The sequence below is a fragment of the Callithrix jacchus genome, chromosome 1, assembly GCF_049354715.1.
Source record: "Callithrix jacchus isolate 240 chromosome 1, calJac240_pri, whole genome shotgun sequence".
Lineage (NCBI taxonomy): Eukaryota > Metazoa > Chordata > Mammalia > Primates > Cebidae > Callithrix > Callithrix jacchus.
The window spans coordinates 185452730-185470343 of NC_133502.1; the positions used below are offsets into that span (position 1 = coordinate 185452730).

At 63.2% G+C, this 17614-nt stretch overlaps 2 protein-coding genes and 2 long non-coding RNA genes across 5 annotated transcripts in view; 2 read left to right on the plus strand and 2 right to left on the minus strand.

Moving 5' to 3' along the window:
* LOC144577084 (uncharacterized) overlaps nt 1-7071 on the plus strand; it is an 11633-nt gene extending 4562 nt beyond the window's left edge. Inside the window, exons 2-5 of the long non-coding RNA XR_013520369.1 lie at nt 3081-3274; nt 3370-3527; nt 4430-4483; nt 5450-7071. This is a non-coding gene — a long non-coding RNA (uncharacterized LOC144577084). The remainder of the gene's footprint in view (nt 1-3080; nt 3275-3369; nt 3528-4429; nt 4484-5449) is intronic.
* On the minus strand, nt 1861-2990 carry FUT7 (fucosyltransferase 7). The gene has a single exon (XM_054257647.2). The coding sequence runs from the start codon at nt 2862-2864 to the stop codon at nt 1971-1973; it is 894 nt and encodes a 297-aa protein (XP_054113622.2). The 5' UTR covers nt 2865-2990; the 3' UTR covers nt 1861-1970.
* Nucleotides 7072-7746: 675 nt separating the features above from the next.
* Nucleotides 7747-9024, plus strand: LOC128929589 (uncharacterized). Its single transcript, XR_008476246.2, has 2 exons — nt 7747-8314; nt 8695-9024. It is a non-coding gene; the product is annotated as an uncharacterized LOC128929589 (long non-coding RNA).
* Nucleotides 9025-9813: 789 nt separating this feature from the next.
* On the minus strand, nt 9814-16247 carry NPDC1 (neural proliferation, differentiation and control 1). Of its 2 annotated transcripts, XM_003732091.6 has the most exons (9): nt 15937-16247; nt 13045-13191; nt 11541-11666; nt 11291-11461; nt 11145-11211; nt 10988-11072; nt 10833-10912; nt 10327-10423; nt 9814-10222 (listed from the first exon to the last, which is right to left on the minus strand). In XM_003732091.6, exons 1-9 carry the CDS (start codon nt 16046-16048, stop codon nt 10130-10132), a joined length of 978 nt encoding a protein of 325 aa, XP_003732139.2. In that variant the 5' UTR covers nt 16049-16247; the 3' UTR covers nt 9814-10129. The 2 variants fall into 2 exon arrangements, with proteins under 2 accessions (XP_003732139.2, XP_035119894.1); XM_035264003.3 differs by lacking the exon at nt 11291-11461.
* Between the last annotated feature and the right edge of the window lie 1367 nt (nt 16248-17614).

Sequence of the window (17614 nt, forward strand, 5' to 3'; positions counted from 1 at the left end):
GGGAGGTGGGCAGTTCCTCCGCGTGGCCTGCAGAGGGCGACAGAGGGCAGGCTCCAACGTCGCCTCCCAGCCTCAGTTTCCCCGCGAGCCCCTGTGAATGGGTTGAGGTGGAGCTGTGTGGGGCCCAGTGTCCAGTGTGGTGTCCAGGAGCGCACATGGAAGGTACACCCGCAAGTGAATGAAAGACCTTTGGGCCACAGCTCCCCACTCCTCCCAGCTCCATTGCAGCAGGAAGGTGACCCTGGGCTGGTGGGTGAGGGCGTCAGCCTCCCACCCCAGCCCACAGCCTCAGGACATTTGCTTTTCCCTGCTCGGTCCATGGGTCTAAGTCAGGGCAGGAAGCCACCAGCAGGTCTTTCCCACAAGCCCTGGCCAAGGGTGATGGGGGCTTCCTGGCTTCAACCTGCCCACCCCCACCTGGCGCAGGGACCAGCCCTGTGCCCAGCCCCGGGAGCTTGGCCTGTTGGAGCTGGTCATCACCACCGTGCGATGACCTCTCTCCTCGTCCCACTCCCCACCGGCCACAGGGGCTCCCTGGCTGCGGCAGCATCCTCAGTGCCTCCCCAGCACTGGCCACCAGAGGGAGCGCCAAGGCACAGGTCAGACCCGTCACCCCAGACACCCTCCAGCCTGCGGGCCTGGGAGATGGGCACTTTCAGCCTGGCCAGGTCTCTGACGTCCATTCCCTACTCTTCACCCTCTGTGGCCAGTTTTGGTTTTTTGTTTTGAGACAGGGTCTCATTCTGTTGCCCAGGCTTGAGTGCAGTGGTGTGATCACAGCTCACCACGGCTTCAACCTCCTGGGCTCAAGCCATCGTCCTGCCTCAGTATCCCAAGTAGCTCGGACCACAGGCATGAGCCACTACGCCCTGCTAATTCTTGTATTTCTGGTGGAGATGAGGTTTCACTACACCGCCCAGGCTGCTCTCGAACTCCTGGGCTCATCGCTTTGGCCTTTTGCAGTCTGCCTCAGCAAATCAGGTTTCCCATCCCCAGCCCTCACTGGGCCTGCCTGCCCTCTGAGGAGCCCCAGGGCCAATAGGGACAAATCAGCCAGCTTGTGGTCTACTCTGACCCATGTATATCCCAGCTCATCTTCTCCCTCCCCACCTCTGTGGCTACCTGGGCAGGATCTTGGGGACCATCTAAGCCAGGTGTTCATGCTGTGTCTGTGACCATGCCTGCCCCAGCCAGTGCCAGGCCCTGGGTCACGGAAGGCTCTCTGATAAGGGGCCATTTGGCAGCAGCTGCAGGAACTGGGGGAGCCATCAGGCAGCTGTGGCATAGGGAGGGCTCTCAGGCAGAGGGTGAGCAAAGGCCCCAGGATCAGGAGGCAGGATCCCCCGTGGGGAACCAGCAGCCTGTGGCTGTGGGGGCAACCTGTCAGGGGAGGGCAGACAGGCTCCATGGCTCTGCATGGACAGCACCCACGAGACACTGGTGTAGGTCTTTATTACCCTCTGCCTTCCTCCCTGAGCCCAGAACAAGCCGACTTGCTCCTTGTGGTCTCCTGGGCCCTGCGCCAGCCTGAACACAGGGACCTCAGGACTGTGGGTGCAGCAGGGACCTGTGCCTGTGTCCTGGGGACCACGGTGCCTCTGCTACAGAGGAAGCTCAGGGTCCCAGGCTCGACCCCCACAAACTGTAGGCTGGGGTGTCCCCAGCCCCAGGGGCCTGCCTTTCACCCTCTTCCAGCCAGGCCTTGACCCACACAAGATTTGTTCAGGTGGGGAGGATCCTCGGCAGCCTTTCCCCTGCCGTCTGCCCCGACAGCAGGCACCTGTTGCCTCCCTCCCGCTCTTGCCCCCTCTGCCTGCTCCTGCTCCCACCTGCACCCCCGCCCCTGCTTCCTGACGCCCGTCCCCAGCCTCCCGCTAGCCCAGTACTTGCCGGTAAGGGCCGGATGCCTGGTGGTTTGATTTCGACACCCAGCCCTTCCACCCATACCCACCTCCCCCGGCCAGCAGAGCTTAGGCCTGGAACCAGCCCTCCAGGTCCTCATAGACCTGGCTGCGAGGCAGGTGGGGGTAGCGGGCACAGATGGCACAGAAGCGCTCCTGCCAGTCAGCGAACAGTCGCACGCGGAGCCGGTCACGCCAGGCAAAGAAGCGTCGGTATTGGCTCTCGTTCATGCCGGTGAGGAAAGTTGCCAGCTCTCGGGCAGAGGCAAAGTCGTCCACGTGCACAAAGGCGTCCGCCGGCACGAAGGCCTCGTAGGTCGCCCGTGGGGGCCCCAGCACCACGGGCACAGCACCACCCACCAGTGCGTTGCGCCAGAACTTCTCCGTGATGTAGTCTTGGTGCTGAGAGTTCTCGAAGGACAGGTAGAAGCGGTATCGGGCCACGGTGGGCAGCAGGCAGCTGGCACACAGTGGCCGCCCACTGGCACTTCCAAACACGTCCACCCGCAGGTGAAGCACCAGCTGCCGGTACAGCCTGGCACGCAGCTGCCGCTCCTGGAAGTTGCTGACCACCCAGGCAGCCATCCCGCTTTTGGCTGGCAGTGGTGGCGAGGGCCCTGAGTAGGGCTCCAGGCGGCCATAAGGCACGAAGATGTCTGAGTCGCGACGGTAGCTCAGCACCCAGTTGAAGATGCCGCGGAGGCGGCTGAGGCCGTGGGTGTGGCTGGGCGACTCCATGGAGGCCCACACCCAGGGCTGCCCCGGTGGCCGCTGGGCCAGGGGCAGGTGGGACCGCTGGGTCTGCAGCTCGCGGTGGTGGAAGACCACGGCGTCAGCGCTGGCCAGCAGGCTTCGGTTGGTGCTCAGGCGGCAGCGGATGGTGCCATAGCGGGTACAGGTGTCACGGGGTAGCTCTGGGGGCCGGTCAGTAAAGGGCCAATGCCAGATAAGGATGGTGATCATGGGCTGGGGTGCCGGGGTGCCCTGAGGGCCTGACCCCAGCAGCCACAGGAGCCAGAGGGTGGCAAGCAGAGCCAACCCAGCCAGGACCTCCGAGCCCCGCAGCCTCCTTGTGGGGCCATTCCCTGCAGCAGCACATGGGAGGAGAGGCTCTGTTGCCTGAGCTCTGTGGGACACCCACAGACCCCACTCTGTGCCACCCCCGTTCTCCCCTCCTAGGCTGTCAGCCCTCCTCAGCTTGGGCTTCCCCCCGGGGCCAGACACTCACCGGCATTGCTCATCTGCAGTCTCCCGGAATCAGTCACCCAGGACGCCCAAGGTTCTCAAATCACAGCACTGCCAGAGGTGCCCTGAAATCACAGCTGCGCCCGGCTCAGCACCTCCTGGAGCTGTGTGCCTTTCATCTGCCCAAGGTGAGGGAAGCCAGGGAACCTTCCTCTCCTGTCCCGCCCCTGCCCCCATGACCTTTGGCATCAACCACCATCCCCACCCCCATCTCCCTTACTAGTTGTGGGGCCGCTGGAAGGGGAATGGCCACAAGAGGAGTGACAAGCCAGGGTGCTACAACGCCCCTCCCCCGCCCTCCCCCACTGGTCTCCAGAGAGGCCCAGGGGTGTCAAGCTGGGCAGGCAGAGGACCGGGAGGCGCCAGCAGGCTTGGCCCAGGGTAAGGAAGGCAAGGTTTGGGCACTCGAAGCGGAGATGGCTCCCCAGCCCCCACCCAGCTACCCAGGCCTGGGCACCACCGAGAGCAATTGCACTTCCCTAGAGGCAAGGTGGCCCCTCCCACTGCAGCATTACCCACTTCCCCCAGCTCACCACCGGCTGGCCAGTCTCCAGGAGACCCTCATACATTGCAGATGTGCTGTTGCTCGGGTCTTTGCAGGAGGCTAAGGTTCCCAATTCCCAGTGGGGCTAAGTACCCCACCCCACTCTGCCACCTCTGCCATCTGGGAACCCAGTTGCCCGGAGAGGGGGTCTGTCTGGGGCCCTTAGCATCTTCCAACAGGAGCCCAGTGCGTGCCCATAAGGGCCTGGTCCCAGAATGAACTGTGGAGGCTGCTTGGTCCTTTTCCCCATCCAGATCCATGCCCATAGGTACTGCTGACTCTAGGCCGGCCCAGGGTCCTGGGCAGCAGGGCGCGCAGCTCCCTTCCTCCAAGCTGCGGCAGAGGGGCTTTCCAGGCTGGAAAGGGAAGGAGTCCTGGTGTCCCTGACGCAAGCGGGCTGGGGGCTGGCACCCACTCCAGGAAGAGGAAGGCTGGACCCAGCCTGAAGTCCAGACTCCTGACTCCCTCTATCCGGGACCTTCTACAGCAGCCCATGTTAGGCACCAGCCAGACTAGGATGGCCCTGCAGGGTCACCCTGAGCCCCAGCCAACACCCCAGCCTCCACCACAGCAGGGCCCCATCAGCTTCTTCAGCCCTACTAGATGGGCTGTCTGGCGCCATCTCAGCTCACTGCCACCTCCACCTCCCTGGTTCAAGCGATTCTCTTGTCTCAGCCTCCTGAGTATCTGGGATTACAGGCGCCTGCCACCATGCCCGACTAATTTTTGTATTTTTTAGTAGAGACTGGGTTTCACCATGTTGGCCAGGCTGATCTCGAACCCCTGACTTCAGGTAATCTGCCTGCCTCAGCCTCCCAAAGTGCTAGGATTACAGGAGTGAGCCACCATGCCCAGCCAAGTTTGTTTTGTGTGTGTGTGTTGGGGGGGGGGGTGCTTTGTTTTGTTTGAGACAGGGTCTTGCTCTGTTGCTCAGGCTGGAGTGCAGTGGTTAAGTCGTGGCTCACTGCAGCCTCAACCTCCTGGGCTCAAGCAATGCTCTCGACTCAGCCTCCCAAGTAGCTGGGCCTATGGGCGTGCACCACCATGCCTGGTTAATTTCTAAAATTTTTTTGTAGAGACAGAGTCTTGCTACGTTTCCCAGGCTGGTTTCAAACTCCTGGCTCAAGCGATCCTCCCACCTTGGAATCCCAAAGCACTGGGATTCCGGGAGTGGGACGTGCCTGCCCTGTCAGGTCCTCTGGGGCCTCATATCGTGTTTCCCACGAGGAATGGCAGCCATGAAAGGTTGTCCTGGCCTTTGCCCCCACACCCTCTGAGGGTGCTGCCTCCCACCCACCCAACCCCTGCCCCTGTCCTGCTCCTGTCTTAGGCTCCAGGGGCTGCCGGCCTCTGCCCGCCCCACAGTGAGGATGAGGCTGCCTTGGGAGGGGAACCAGACAGCTGGCAGCAGTCTCACTGTGCGGACGGAGGCAGGCCCGGGACAGGATGGTAGGCTGGCTCCTCAGAGGCCCCCACCTCTGCGGCACAGTGTAACCTCCAAGCTGAGCTGTGCTGCGGAACTTGTGTAACGGCCGAGGATGGAGGGGGCCCAAGGGCACCATAGGAAACAGTTGGTGCCAGCGCTGCTTTGCTCAGGGGCTGGAACCAGGTGGGCAGTGCTGCCAGCCCCACCCTTCCAGTCCGCCCTGTTTGGGTGATGCCCACAGGGGTACCTGGGACTTTCATGCCACCGCAGTGTTTCTCCTCAGAGCCACACCCTGGCTTCAGCCTCACTCCACCCCTTCTCTTTTCTCTGCAGTGGGCACCCGGTGGCAGCTCCCACAGGAAGGAGGCCGTCCTCCTGCGCCTGCGGGTGACCCAGCCTCTGGCTGCTGGAGCCCTCTGTCCTTCCTGTTTGTGCTGCCAGGGGCCCTCGCCATGTGCCTCTGCCGCAGCCACAGCCTGCTGCCTTCCTGGGTGGATTGGAAGGAGCCTCCCCTGCCCTCCCCCCAGAGCCTGCTCCTCCTTGAGGGCCCTGGGCAGGGTGGCCACCATGGGGCCCCGTCGTTCGTGGGAACCTGCGAGCTGGCAAATGGGGGCTCAGAGGTTTTGCTCAGAAATGGGTCAGAATGAAAGCCTCTTAGAGGAAAAAAAAGGCCATGAGTCAAAGGGAAAGTCGGGGGCGGGGGCTCCTCTTCTCTCTCCACCCAGGCCTCCCGACTCCCCGGGCTGGTGGGGACACAGGCAGGCACGAACCCCAGCTTCGTGGCCTGTGAGCATCGAGATGGTCAGGACACGCTCTGTGCAGCTGAGCCTTTGCTGTGGGCCAGCTTCCCGTCGGACCCCCACTCAAGAGGCCTCCACCCCACGGGCCCGACTCCCAACCAAGAGCAGTGCACTGGCCAGCTACCCCCTGCAGACAGCGGCCCCCGGGACAGCAGCAAGGTGCAGGGCACCCAGCCCCAGCCCGAGAGGTTCCCAGGGAGTGGGCGGAGCCTGGCTGTCCCCTGACTGCCCACCTGCCTGGAGGGTTGGCTGAGCAGGGCAGTCCCGAGGCGTGTCTCGAGCGCCCCCTGGTGGCATGCTGCAAAGCTGCATGGCTCTGGGGAGGAGAAAAACTGCACTTTATTCTCAACAACAGGGTGGAACTGGGGGCTGGAGAGCCGCTCTGAGCTTGCCTTTGGAAAGGGGTGGGTGCATGGAGCCTGGCAAGTGGCCGAGGGGCCGCACAGGGCGGTGCAGCAGGTGAGCCCAGCCCCTCCCCTCCACTCACGTCCCATCGAGCCCCAGGGTGTGAGGGATCACGTCTGTGCCCCTGTTCACCTCCAGGTGGGGCTCTGGTCCTCCGGGGACCCACTCTGCACCCCAAGTTTTGCCCATCCCTTCTGTTCTACAGCAAGACCCACTCCTCTGTGCTGCGTGGCTGTGCGAGAGGGCTGCGACCCGGGGCTCTGAACCTGGGGCTGGCCCACCCAGCCACCCACACTGGGGAACAAGATCGGCTGCCAGGACCAGATGCTGGGGGGGGTCCCCACTTCCTAGGGTGCTGGATAGGGGATCACACGCCCCACATTCTGGGCCAAGCATGGTCCTGCCCCAGCATCTCGCTGGGTTGGGGGCATCTCCGAACAGACGAGTGTCGCCCCAGGGGTCTCTGCCAGAGTCTGTGCACATCACCCTTGGGCATCTGTGCTCAGGAGGTCACCAGGTGTGGGCAGAGCACCAAGCGGGAGGTGACTGAGGCTGGAAGAACAGACATACATCAGTGCCCCGCTGGGCTTCCGCAAGTGGGAAGCAGTGGAGGGGCTGGGCTGCCGGGCCAGGGTCAGCAGGCTCAGGGCTCAGAGTCCAGCCGGAAGCCAAGGTGGGATCTGCCTCTCGCTGCTGCGAGGGTCCTGGGACAGGGACAGGAACAACAGAAGGCAAAGTGGAAAGAAGTGAGTAATGGGCCCCCAGAAGGCTGAACCAGGCCTGATGTCCAGGATTGGGGTCTCCAGAGTCCCTGGGGGCCCCAGGGGAGCCCACCCACAGCCTGGGGTCTATGGGAGCAGGGGGACTCCTGATGGTTGGGGGCAGGAGCTTGGACAAAGTTGAAGGCTGTCTGAATTGGCCGGGGGCCAGTGAAGGCCAAAAAAAGGCCAGGCGCGGTGGCTCACACCTGTAATCCCAGCACTGTGGGAGGCCAAGGCGGGTTGATCACCTGAGGCCAGGAGTTTGAGACCAGCCTGGCCAGCATGGTGAAACCCCATCTCTATTAAAAATATAAAAATTAGCTGGGTGTTGTGGCGGGCCTGTAATCCCAGCTACTTGGGAGGCTGAGGCAGGAGAATTGCTTGAACCCAAGAGGCAGAAGTTGCGGTGAGTCAAGATTGCACCACTGCAGTCCACCCTAGCAACAGAGTGAGACTCCATCTCAAACACACACACACACACACACACACACACACACACACTAGCTGGGCATGGTGGCATGCACCTGTAATCCTAGCTACTCGGGAGGCTGAAGCAGGAGAATCACCTGAACCCAGGAATTGGAGCTTACAGTGAGCCAAGATAGCACTGTTGCACTCCAGCCCAGGTGCCAGAGTGAGACTCTCAAAAAAAAAGCCAAAAAGTTGAGTGGGGAGCAGGGTGCTGAGCTGCATGGGGGCCTCTGCCCGCCGGGGGACCCCAGCCGCCTCCAACCCTTCCCCAGCTCAGGCCCTCAGGCTCCTTTCTCACGCAGCTGCCCTGAAAGGGAGTCCCTCCTTGCTGAGACCTGGGAGAGTGGGCTGCAGGGACCCTAGGGATAGGCTGGGATCCCCCAGGAGAACAAGAGGATGGGACACACGAAGAGGCTGCTCTTGGGCCCCTAGGTCAGGCCAGCAGGACAAGGACAGGCAAGTGTTGTGACCTGAGGGACTGACCGTGGAGGTGCAGGGGAGCTCCCAGCCAGTCACACCCCAGCCTGAGCCCTGAGTGGTGCCCAGGCCTCTACACCTGCCTGCTTTCCCTGTGGCTAATGGCTTGGAGTGAAGGATGGTGGGCATGGGCTTGCCACACGGGCTCAGCATCCACTCTGCCCCATACACACGCACCTATCACACCAGGGCCTACAAGCAGGCAGCCATCACACCCTGCCCCATCACAGCAGTGCCCAGAGGGACACGAAGACTCCCAGCCAAGGGCCAGCCCAAGGTCACAGGTAAGGAGTGAACTAGAGGCAAGGGGGCTTCCTGGTCTGGGTGGGCTCTGGCCCCCAAAACATACTGCTTAGGCTAGGCCAGTCGCCCCCAGCAGGAGGGAGCTGTTTCCCACAGCCTGTCTGGCCCACCTTTTCTCCGGGGACCTGCCCAGTGGGCCCTGTTTTCCCCATGCCAGGTGTGGTGGTGAATACTGTCAACTTGACTCTTTTGGGAGCACCCTCACAGACACACCCAGGATCAATACTCTGCATCCTTCAATAGGATTGAGATATATATATATATATAAAGCAGGGCTGGGATTGCAGGCGTGAGCCACTGCACCCAGCCCTGCTTTATATATATATATATATCTCAATCCTATTAGTTCTGTTTCTCTTAGAGGACCCTGACTGGCCAGGCGCGGGGGCTCACGCCTATAATCCCAGCACTTTGGAAGGCCAAGGCAGGTGGATTACCTGAGGTCAGGAGTTTGATACCAGCCTGACCAACATGGAGAAACCCTGTCTTTACTAAAAATACAAAAATTCGTTGGGCATGGTGGCACGCGCCTGTAATCCCAGCTACTTGAGAAGCTGAGGCAGGAGAATTGCTTGAACCCGGAGTGCGGAGGTTGCAGTGAGCCGAGATCACGCCATTGAGCCCCAGCCTGGGCAACAAGAGTGAAACTCCGTCTTAAAAAATTAGTAAAAATAAAATAAGAGAACTGTGACTGATAGAACACCAGGGCTGTTTCCCAGCTCCTAACAACCACGAAGGAGCTTCTGAACTCAACCCTCCTGCCTCCCCAGCCTCAGTGGGACAGAGTTTCAACCCCTGCACCCTGGCCAGTGCCGGCCAGATCTGGGCACCCGTGACCACAGTCACCTTCCCTCCCTCAGGGCCTCCTTGATCCTCCACATTTGGGAGTGGCGGGCCAAACCCGAGCTCCAGGCATCCAGGCCCTCTGCCATTACACCCCTCACCTGGCCACCTGGCTGTGTATAGCTGGGGTCACACAGGCCCCTCCGCCACTCACCTGGGTCCACCTGCCTGTGCCTCCGCCTGGCACCCCTCCTCCATGTGCTGCAGGCCTGGAGTCCGTCCCCATGAGAAACCCAGACTCCATGTCTGCACCCTTTCCCGTCTGCCTGGAGGTGGCAGCACCCATGTCCACGTGTGTATGGACTGTCCCCTGCTCCAGTCCTCTTTACCACACAGGATGGGTCTTTGGGGCTGTGAGAGCCAACTCCGGGAAGACCCAGCCCTATGTTCCCTGGGCTCCAGATCTCCCACTTGCATAGAAGGGTCTGCAGAGCAGGGGTAAGGCCTAGTTGAGTATGGGGGATGATCCCGTGACCTCCCCTCCAGCTCCATGGGAAGGTCCTCCTAATTAGGGGACAGAAATGCACTCTCTCTCTGGGGGTGCAAGAGCAGACCCCAGGCCCCCTGCTCATGAATCCATCAACCAGGGCCCCAAACGGGGGATGAGGGCGACGGATTAACCCACACAGGCCACATATGCAGAAGCCGCAGGTCTGAAACAGACTTTAATTGGTTTTTGTCTCTACAATTCCCCACCCATTCCTGGCTTTGTGGTTCTCCCTGACCCCTTCAGTTTGGGGGTCCAAACCGAACAGGAGAGGTGCAGGGGGACAGACGGTCTCCTGGCACAAAGGTGGGGCTCTCCCTGGCAAGGGGCCCAAGGGCCTGGTACCCGAGGCCCAGCTACAAGCACACAACCTCAAAACCTGTTTTTAGTGGGAAGGCCCTGGCTCTGCCCCTGCCCCTGGGGGTCACATGGTCAGGGAACAGGTGGGCGTCTGTCCCCCTTCAGGTCACGGCAGCGCAGACGATGCGCCGGGGGCCGGCAGGGGCGCAGACAGCACCGCGTGGTCGAACAAGGGGTTCCGCACCTCCATCTCTCCAGTCTGCGAACAGGGGTGTTGGTACGTGCAGGGGGTGAGGAGGGGGACACTTGCTGGGAGGGAACCCCACGAGACGGTACCCCCTCCCTGCACCCCAAGGTACTCACTGGGGCCAGGCCCGGGCACTCGTACACTGTGAAGTCTCCGTCCTCGTTCTCCTCATCTGATGAGGCTGTGTCCAGCTCCTTGGGTGGCTCTTTATGCCTGGGTGAGAGGGGGAGCACTGGATCTTCCCACACCTTGAGGTGCCAGTGGCCCAGTCTGGAAGTGGGCACCTGGCCCACCTCAGCCCTGGGGTGGCAGGGCAGCAGAGCCCAGAGTGAAGAGGAGGTGGAGGTGTAGAGGGTGCAGAGGCGTGGTGGGGGGCGGAAGTGGAGGTGCGAGGAGGAGGTGAAGGTTAGGGTACAGGTGAGGGTGGCAGGGCCCGGGGTAAAGTTGGCCAGGGGAGGTGGGGGGTGGGGGGGATGGAGGTGGGGGGAGTGGGTGGGGAGGTAGGGATGGGGGGATGGGGGTGGGGGAGTGGGTGGGGAGGTGGGGGATAGGGGGATGGGGAGCGGGGGAGTGGCTGGGGAGGTGGGGGTGGGAGGATATCAGGACTGGGGCAGCCGCTCACCGCTCCAGGCACAGCATCTGCTGGCGCTGGTGCTGGTAGTGGTACATCTCTGCGCTGTGTGCCAGCCGCTGGTCCCCGGGCTGTGGGAAGGCAGGGGCGAGGGTCAGGGGGCGGCCAGAGCGGGGCAACAGCCTCAGGGCTGAAGGGGCACCCACCGAGGTCCGGGGTGCTGCTGCTGAGCCGGGGCCCTTCGCAGTCGAATAATCGGCCTTCTGGGTCAGGCGGATCTCACGCTGCAGCCTGTGGGGAGCGGGTCCTTAGGCCTCTGGGGATGTGGAGCCCTCCCTGCACAGCCCATGGCTGCTGGCTCACCTGCACCAGCAGAGGGAGGCCACGGAGAGAGCAGCTGCACCAGCCACACAGAATGCCAGGATCAGCACTGTGGGAGGGGGCGTGTAAGGGTGGCCTTCTGTGGGGAGGGGCCCTGCCGCCCCTGCCCGCCCCCAGCCAAGACCTACCGAGGGCAAGGCCGTCGCCATGCCCACCCCGGGGCTCCAGGGGTGACATGTGCACTGGCTCGGAGGACACAGGGGAGCCCAGGGAGGTGTGGGGCGGGGGCGTGGGGGCTCCTGGAGTTGAGGGGAGGCCCAGCTCCAGCCCCTGCCCCTGTGCTGAGAAGCCCAGGGTGGCTGCGAGAGAGGAGGGGTTAGAGAGAGGACAGTACTGGGCTGGGGCTGGGCCATGGGGCGGGGGCTGCAGGGGTCTCACCAGGCTCCAGGAGCCGCTGTCGGGCCTCAGGCAGGGGCGGAGTTGAGTATCCAGACTCCTTCCGGGCGAGCTCCTGGGCCAGGAAGTCAATCTCATCTTCCAGCCTGGGCTGGGGCTGGCCCCGACCTGGGGAGGGTGAGGGCCATCAGGTGAAGGGGCCCGTCCAGGAGGCAGCCCCAGGCCTGGCCTCAAAGGTTCCTCCTGGGGTACCCGAGGACTGGGCACCAGCCTGGGGGCCCTCTTCCTCCCAGATAGCCATGGTGACAGCGAGGTGCTTCCCCTGTGAGGGGCAGTGCTCCCCAAAAGTGTGGGCAGGGCAAGGGGGAGGAGGCGCTGTAGAAATGTCCAAAGCCCAGGTAGGGGGAGGAAGGAGTGGAGGTCTCTCACCTCGGCTGTTGTCAGTAAAGGGATGGGCAGGGCGTTGGACTCTACAGCCCCCTCTGCTTCCCTACCTCCAAGCACCTTCTCAGCAGAGGACCAGAAACTCTCCAGGGAGTGGGAAGAAGCGGAAGGAAGCCAGGCATCCAGGACCCTCCCCAGGTCATAAGAACGGGGGCCACTGTCAGGTGGGGCTGGTGGCAGGTCCCCACTGGGACCCACTGTAGGCACCACAGTCCAGGCAGAAGCTCCCAGGTAGGCAGGTGACATGTCCGCACAGACTCTTACATCCACTTCTCAGTGCCCTCCCGACAGCCCCTCCGGGGAGCTGCTCCCACCCCAGCACCTCTGTGGAAAGCTCTCACCACACTCAGCAACTGACCATCCCAACAGATGCTGGCTCAGGCTGGCAGGTGGGGCATCCCCAGAACCCAGCCAGGGCCGGTGCCCTTAAACACTGCAAGCTGCCCATGGTGGGGAAGTGGGGGCTGGAGGGTTTCTGGGTAGACCCTGCAGAGCCCATGCCTGGGGAGCTCGGACCCCTCCTCCCCTGGGTCACCGCAGCATGTCACACTGGGCAACCCTTCCCCTGGGAGGGCCTGACGGCCCCAGACCTGGGTCCAACTCCATCTGGGAAGGATGGGAGGTTTCATAGAGAGTGACATGAGGATCCCCCAGGCCTTGGACCCAACACCCCGAAAGGCTCAGGGGCCCCGGGGCCACTAGCACAGGCCTAGGTGCCAAGGCTGCAGGCTTCCTGGTTTGTTTTTTTTTGAGACAGAGTCTCCCTCTGTCACCCAGGCTGGAGTGCAGTGGCATGATCTCGGCTCACTACAACCTCCACCTCCCAGGTTCAAGCGATTCCTGCCTCAACCTCCCTAGTAGCTGGGATTACAGGCGCCCACCACCACACTCAGCTGAGTTTTGTATTTTTAGTAGAGATGGGGTTTCGCCATGTTGGCCAGGCTGGTCTTGAGTTCCTGACCTCAAGAGATCCACCCACCTCAGCCTCCCAAAGTGCTGGGATTACAGGTGTGAGCCGCCCAGCCTGGCCAGCTGCAGGCTTCCTACTGGAAGAGGCACACTCGGGGCAACCCCCCAACGACCTCCCACTTTGCTCTCGTACCCGGAGGCCGGTGCATCCTGGGCACACAGACCCCTTGCTGGTCCTCCTGGAAGGGCTGAAGGCAGGGCCCACAGGCATGGGCACCAGGGGGACACCTTGCCCGCCTCTTCAGGGCACAGTCCAGGCTCCCGGGACAGGTGGCTGCATCTGGGAAGGAAGCAGAAGGCAGGGCCGGCTCACGGCCCCGCAGAGCTCGGCCCCTGTACACGGCAGCACTGCCCCAGCCACCCGCCCCCACCCTCCCAGAGCTGGCCAGGCCTGGTTCTGGCCATTGTTCTGGACAGGCCTTTCCTCCCCACCGCCAGGGCCCAGAACCAGGAAGGAAACAGTCCTAGGACTTACTGGAACTACCCTGCCCCACCCACTCCCCAGGGCCCACGTCCAGGCCTGATAGAGCCTCCAGCTCGGAAGCTGAGCGTCACCATCCAGGCAGTGCTGTGCCATGCAGCCCCCAAGCCCAGCCTCCGGCCTCAACATGCCCCACAGCCAGCCAGGAACCCCAGTCCAGATCGGGAGTCCCAGAGGGAGGGGCCGAGGTCTGTCTCAGAAGCAGCGAATGGTGCTGGCCAGCGGCCTCTCCTGAAGCAGCACTGAATGAGTATGCAGCCTGGAAGCGTGGCTGCTCCTCCAGTCTCTGGCTTGTCCCCCAGGCACCGAGGAGAGCTAGGATGGGGTCTGTGGCCTCACTTGCCTCAGACACAGAATGCAGGCAGGTCACTCCCACAGCCACACTACCAGGGGCTGCAGTCAGGGACCAGAGGCCCCTGAGGGCCTAAGGAGGCTGGATAGGCAGGGCTGGGGACTGCAGGCCAGGCTCCAGCTCTCTAGTTCCTACCCATACTCTCCTCTCGATGAGGAAGGGCCTAGGCCACGGTGCCAGCTTACACATGTGGCTAATCAGTCCTATCCTGGTGCTGGAGAACAGGGAAGGGGGGCAGGACCCTCTCTGCCTCAGTTTCCCCTCTGGGATGCAGAAGCTGAGTAGCCTCAAAGGTAAGGAATGTCACCAGTCACAGTGAGCCAGTGGACCGGGGGGAACCCCAGCAGGGCCATCAACCCTGCCTGGGGAGCCTGCAGTGGGTCCTCTGGCTAGCCAGGACTCTTCCTCCGCCCAGCCCCACATTGCACACTGCAGGGAGGACTACCGGGGCCTGGCACCATATGGGGTATCTGTCCTTCTCCAGGCCTTGGCTGGCTAGCTTAGTTTCCTTGGTAACCCAACACTCAGTGTCTTCAGGCTGTCGGCCTCCCTTCCAGGCAGTTCCAGCAGCCTCAGCAGCCCCAGTGGCAGGTGGGCAGCAGAGGCACCACCCACGCTCCACGACCTGGAGCAGCAGCCTCCGGTATCTAGGCTATGCCGGGACTTGGGCATGTTAAACACTGAGCCTGTGCCAGCAGATCCACTCGGGGCCCACCCGCATGCTTGGCACCTGGGGAGCGAGGCGGTCCCTGTCCCTGTGCTGATAACGCACAGTCTGCCATGCCAAAGCCTGAGGGCTGAGGCGAAAAGCCAACTCTAGGGTCTGGGTTCCAGGCCCCTCCCAGCCCGATTCCCCAGCCCAGGAGCCTCCATCCACCACTTCCTCCTCCTGAGACGAGGTCCCAGGAAGAGCAGCAGCTGGAGAGTGGCTGGCACCTCACCTCAGTCTGGGCTGCCTGAGGGCCCCTCCCTTCCAAGCACCTGGCACTGGGAGTGGGAGGGGCTTCCTGGGGAGGGTCTTGCCAGGTCTCCCAGCAAGGCAGGCACAAAGCCACAGAGACTGGTGAACTGAGGCCTGGCAATTGCTGCCCACCCGGGCTCAGCACAGCAGCTACAGCCCCAGTTCCTGAAAAGGTGGCCTCCACCTTTCCTGGCTGAGCAGGCTCTGAGTCTCGGAAGCCCCTCCTGGTATGCCCACCTCCCATGCAGAAGCACTGTGCCCAGGAGGAAGCCGGTCCCATGAGGCCACACACAGAGAACCAGACTGCCCTGGGTAGCATCAGCTGGGCCACATTCCACCTAAATTCTCCATGCCTCAGTTTCCTTAACTGTAAAACGGACTCACAGCACCTCTTCTGCAGGGCTGCCAGGAGGATTGCACGAATGCAGTCACAAAGTCTCCCAGTTCAGCAACCCTCCCCCTCAAGAAAAAGGTGAGCTTTGCATCCTGGGTTCCTGCACACGTCTGCTTCCGGGAGCCTCAGGGCCCATCTGTGCAGCCGGGGAGGGTGTCCCACGACCCTGGGCTTATCACCCTCCTCCGGAGTTCCCCTGCAGGCCTCAGTCCCAAAGGCAGAATGCCAGTGCCCTCAAGGGCAGGGGGTGCAGGAGGAGGCTCTGAGGTGACCACAGCCTCCCCCATTGAAGCTAGAACAGCACCCCGAGCCTGCGCCATCAAGTGCCCCTGGAACACCAGCGCCCACCATGGCGCACAAGGCCGGTGTCCAGCGCCACCTGAGGCCTGAGGACAGGCAGATCAGCACGGACGCCCCGACTCTGGGACGCACACAGGCAGCGAAGCCGGCGGGCACTCAGGGCCAGCGCCGCACCCGCAGGAGCCCCGAACCCAGACACACACACACACAGACCCACGCAGGACAGACTCCCGATGGGCCCGACCAGAGCCAGATGGCCGCGGCGCCGAGGCCTAAGCCAGACCGGCTCCCGGCGGAAGAAGCTGCGAACTTCAGCTTCGCCTCCGAGAACCGGCAGAAGCCCCATCCGCGCTGTGTCCTCCAGCCGGGCCTGTTTATCCCATCCCGGGCGAGGCGGGGCCGCCGTCTGCAGCGGACCCGGCCTGCAGGGCCTGCGGGCCTGGGCAGGACGAGGGCGGCGGCGCCCGGCAGCCCGTTCCCCGCCGGCGATCCCGGCCCCGGGGCGCCCCGCGGCCTGCGCCCAGCGCGCTCGCTCACCCGGGTGGCCGGCGGCGGCCCCGCGCAGGACCGCGCCGAGGATGAGGCCGGTGAGCAGCAGCCGCAGCAGCCGCAGGTGCCGCGGGGAGGGCGGAGGCAGCGGCGTCGCCATCCTTCAGCGCCACCGCCGGGGCAGCATGGCACCGCGAGGCCGGGGGCTCGGCGCGGGCTCCGCGTTGGGAGCAGGGGAGGCGGGGGGCGGAGGACGGAGGAGGAAGAGGAGGCGGAGGCCGAGGCCGAGGAGGAGGAGGAGGAAGAGGAAAGGAACGGGCGGCGGCGCTGACGCTGCAGCGCGGATCCGGGATGGAGGCGCCGGCGGGGCGCGCGCGGGGACTGCGCCTGCGCGCTCCACCTGCGGGGGCGGGCGGGAGGCTCCGGGCTGCGCCCCCTCCCCCACTCTGTTCTGGTCCCCTCTGCCGGCCTCCCTGGACCTCTCCCGCCCCGGGGTGTCTGGGCACCTGCGGGCTCCGCAGCCGGTGACGCTCGCAGAAGTCCGACTGGGTTTGGGCCGCGGGTGGGCTTCCCGGGAGGCGCTCCCTTCCGGCCGCTTTGCTGTAGGACTCGCGGCACCTCACCCGCCCCCGCGACGGGGCAAAGGACCTGCCTGGGCCCAGCCTCGGGAGCACACAGGGACACGGGAGCGCCGGGCGCACGCAGACAGGTGCGCACGAGCTGAGCAGGCGCGCAGGGAGGCACAGGTGTGCCCACAGAGGCAGGGGCACCCCCACTCGCGGGGAAAAGCAAATGCGGGAACGCAGAACGGCCCGCCCCGACTGCCGCTTTGGCTGGAGTCCCAGCGGCCGCGCTCAGCGAGGCCACCAGGGGGCAAGAGTGACCCGGAGCCACTGAGGACGGGAGCTGGGAGCTGTCCAAGGTGTTCATGCTCCCCAGGTAACAGCCTTTTAGCTCCCCCAGGACAGCGGGCATCTTTTTTTTTTTTGAGACGGCGTCTCTGTCGCTCAGGCTGGAGTGCAGTGGTCCCATTTTGGCTCACTGCAACCTCCGCCTCCCGGGTTCAAGTAATTCTCGTGCCTCAGCCTCCCGAGTAGCTAGGATTGCAGGCACACACCACCACGCCTAATTTTTGTATTTTTGGTAGAGATCGGGTTTCACCACGTTGACTCAGCTGGTCTCGAACTCCTGGCCTCAGGTGATCCACCCACTTCAGCCTCCCAAAGTGCTGGGATTACAGACGTGAGCCACTGTGCCCGGCAACGGACATCTCTGATTCCCCCCTTGCACCTCAGCTGTTGCCTCCCAAGAACACGCCCACTCCATCCCTCTGGAAAACTCCCTTGACTCAGTCATTCAAAGAAGAGTGAGCCCTCCAACCTGGGGTGTCCCCTTGGTCCTTCCAGTCTCAGAACTCCAAAGCTGGGGCTGGCTGCCCTCAGGTTTATCAAATGACTCAAAAAAAAAAAAAATGGTGTTGAGGGGAAAAAAAATGGTGTTGGGGGGAGGGAGGAGCAGAATAAGAACTACCACCCTACCCACGAGAGCACTAAGCAGACAAAGGCAGTGTCTGATCTCACTTCCCAGAAAGGGGAGGGGCGAGTGGGCAAGACCAGGGCTTCCTGTCCTGGAGAAAACTGGCTTGGGGAGAGGCTGAGGGATGCTAGGTGGGAGTGCAGGACACTCAGTCCCAAGGGAGAAGGGCAAGGTGCCCCGTGCTATCACA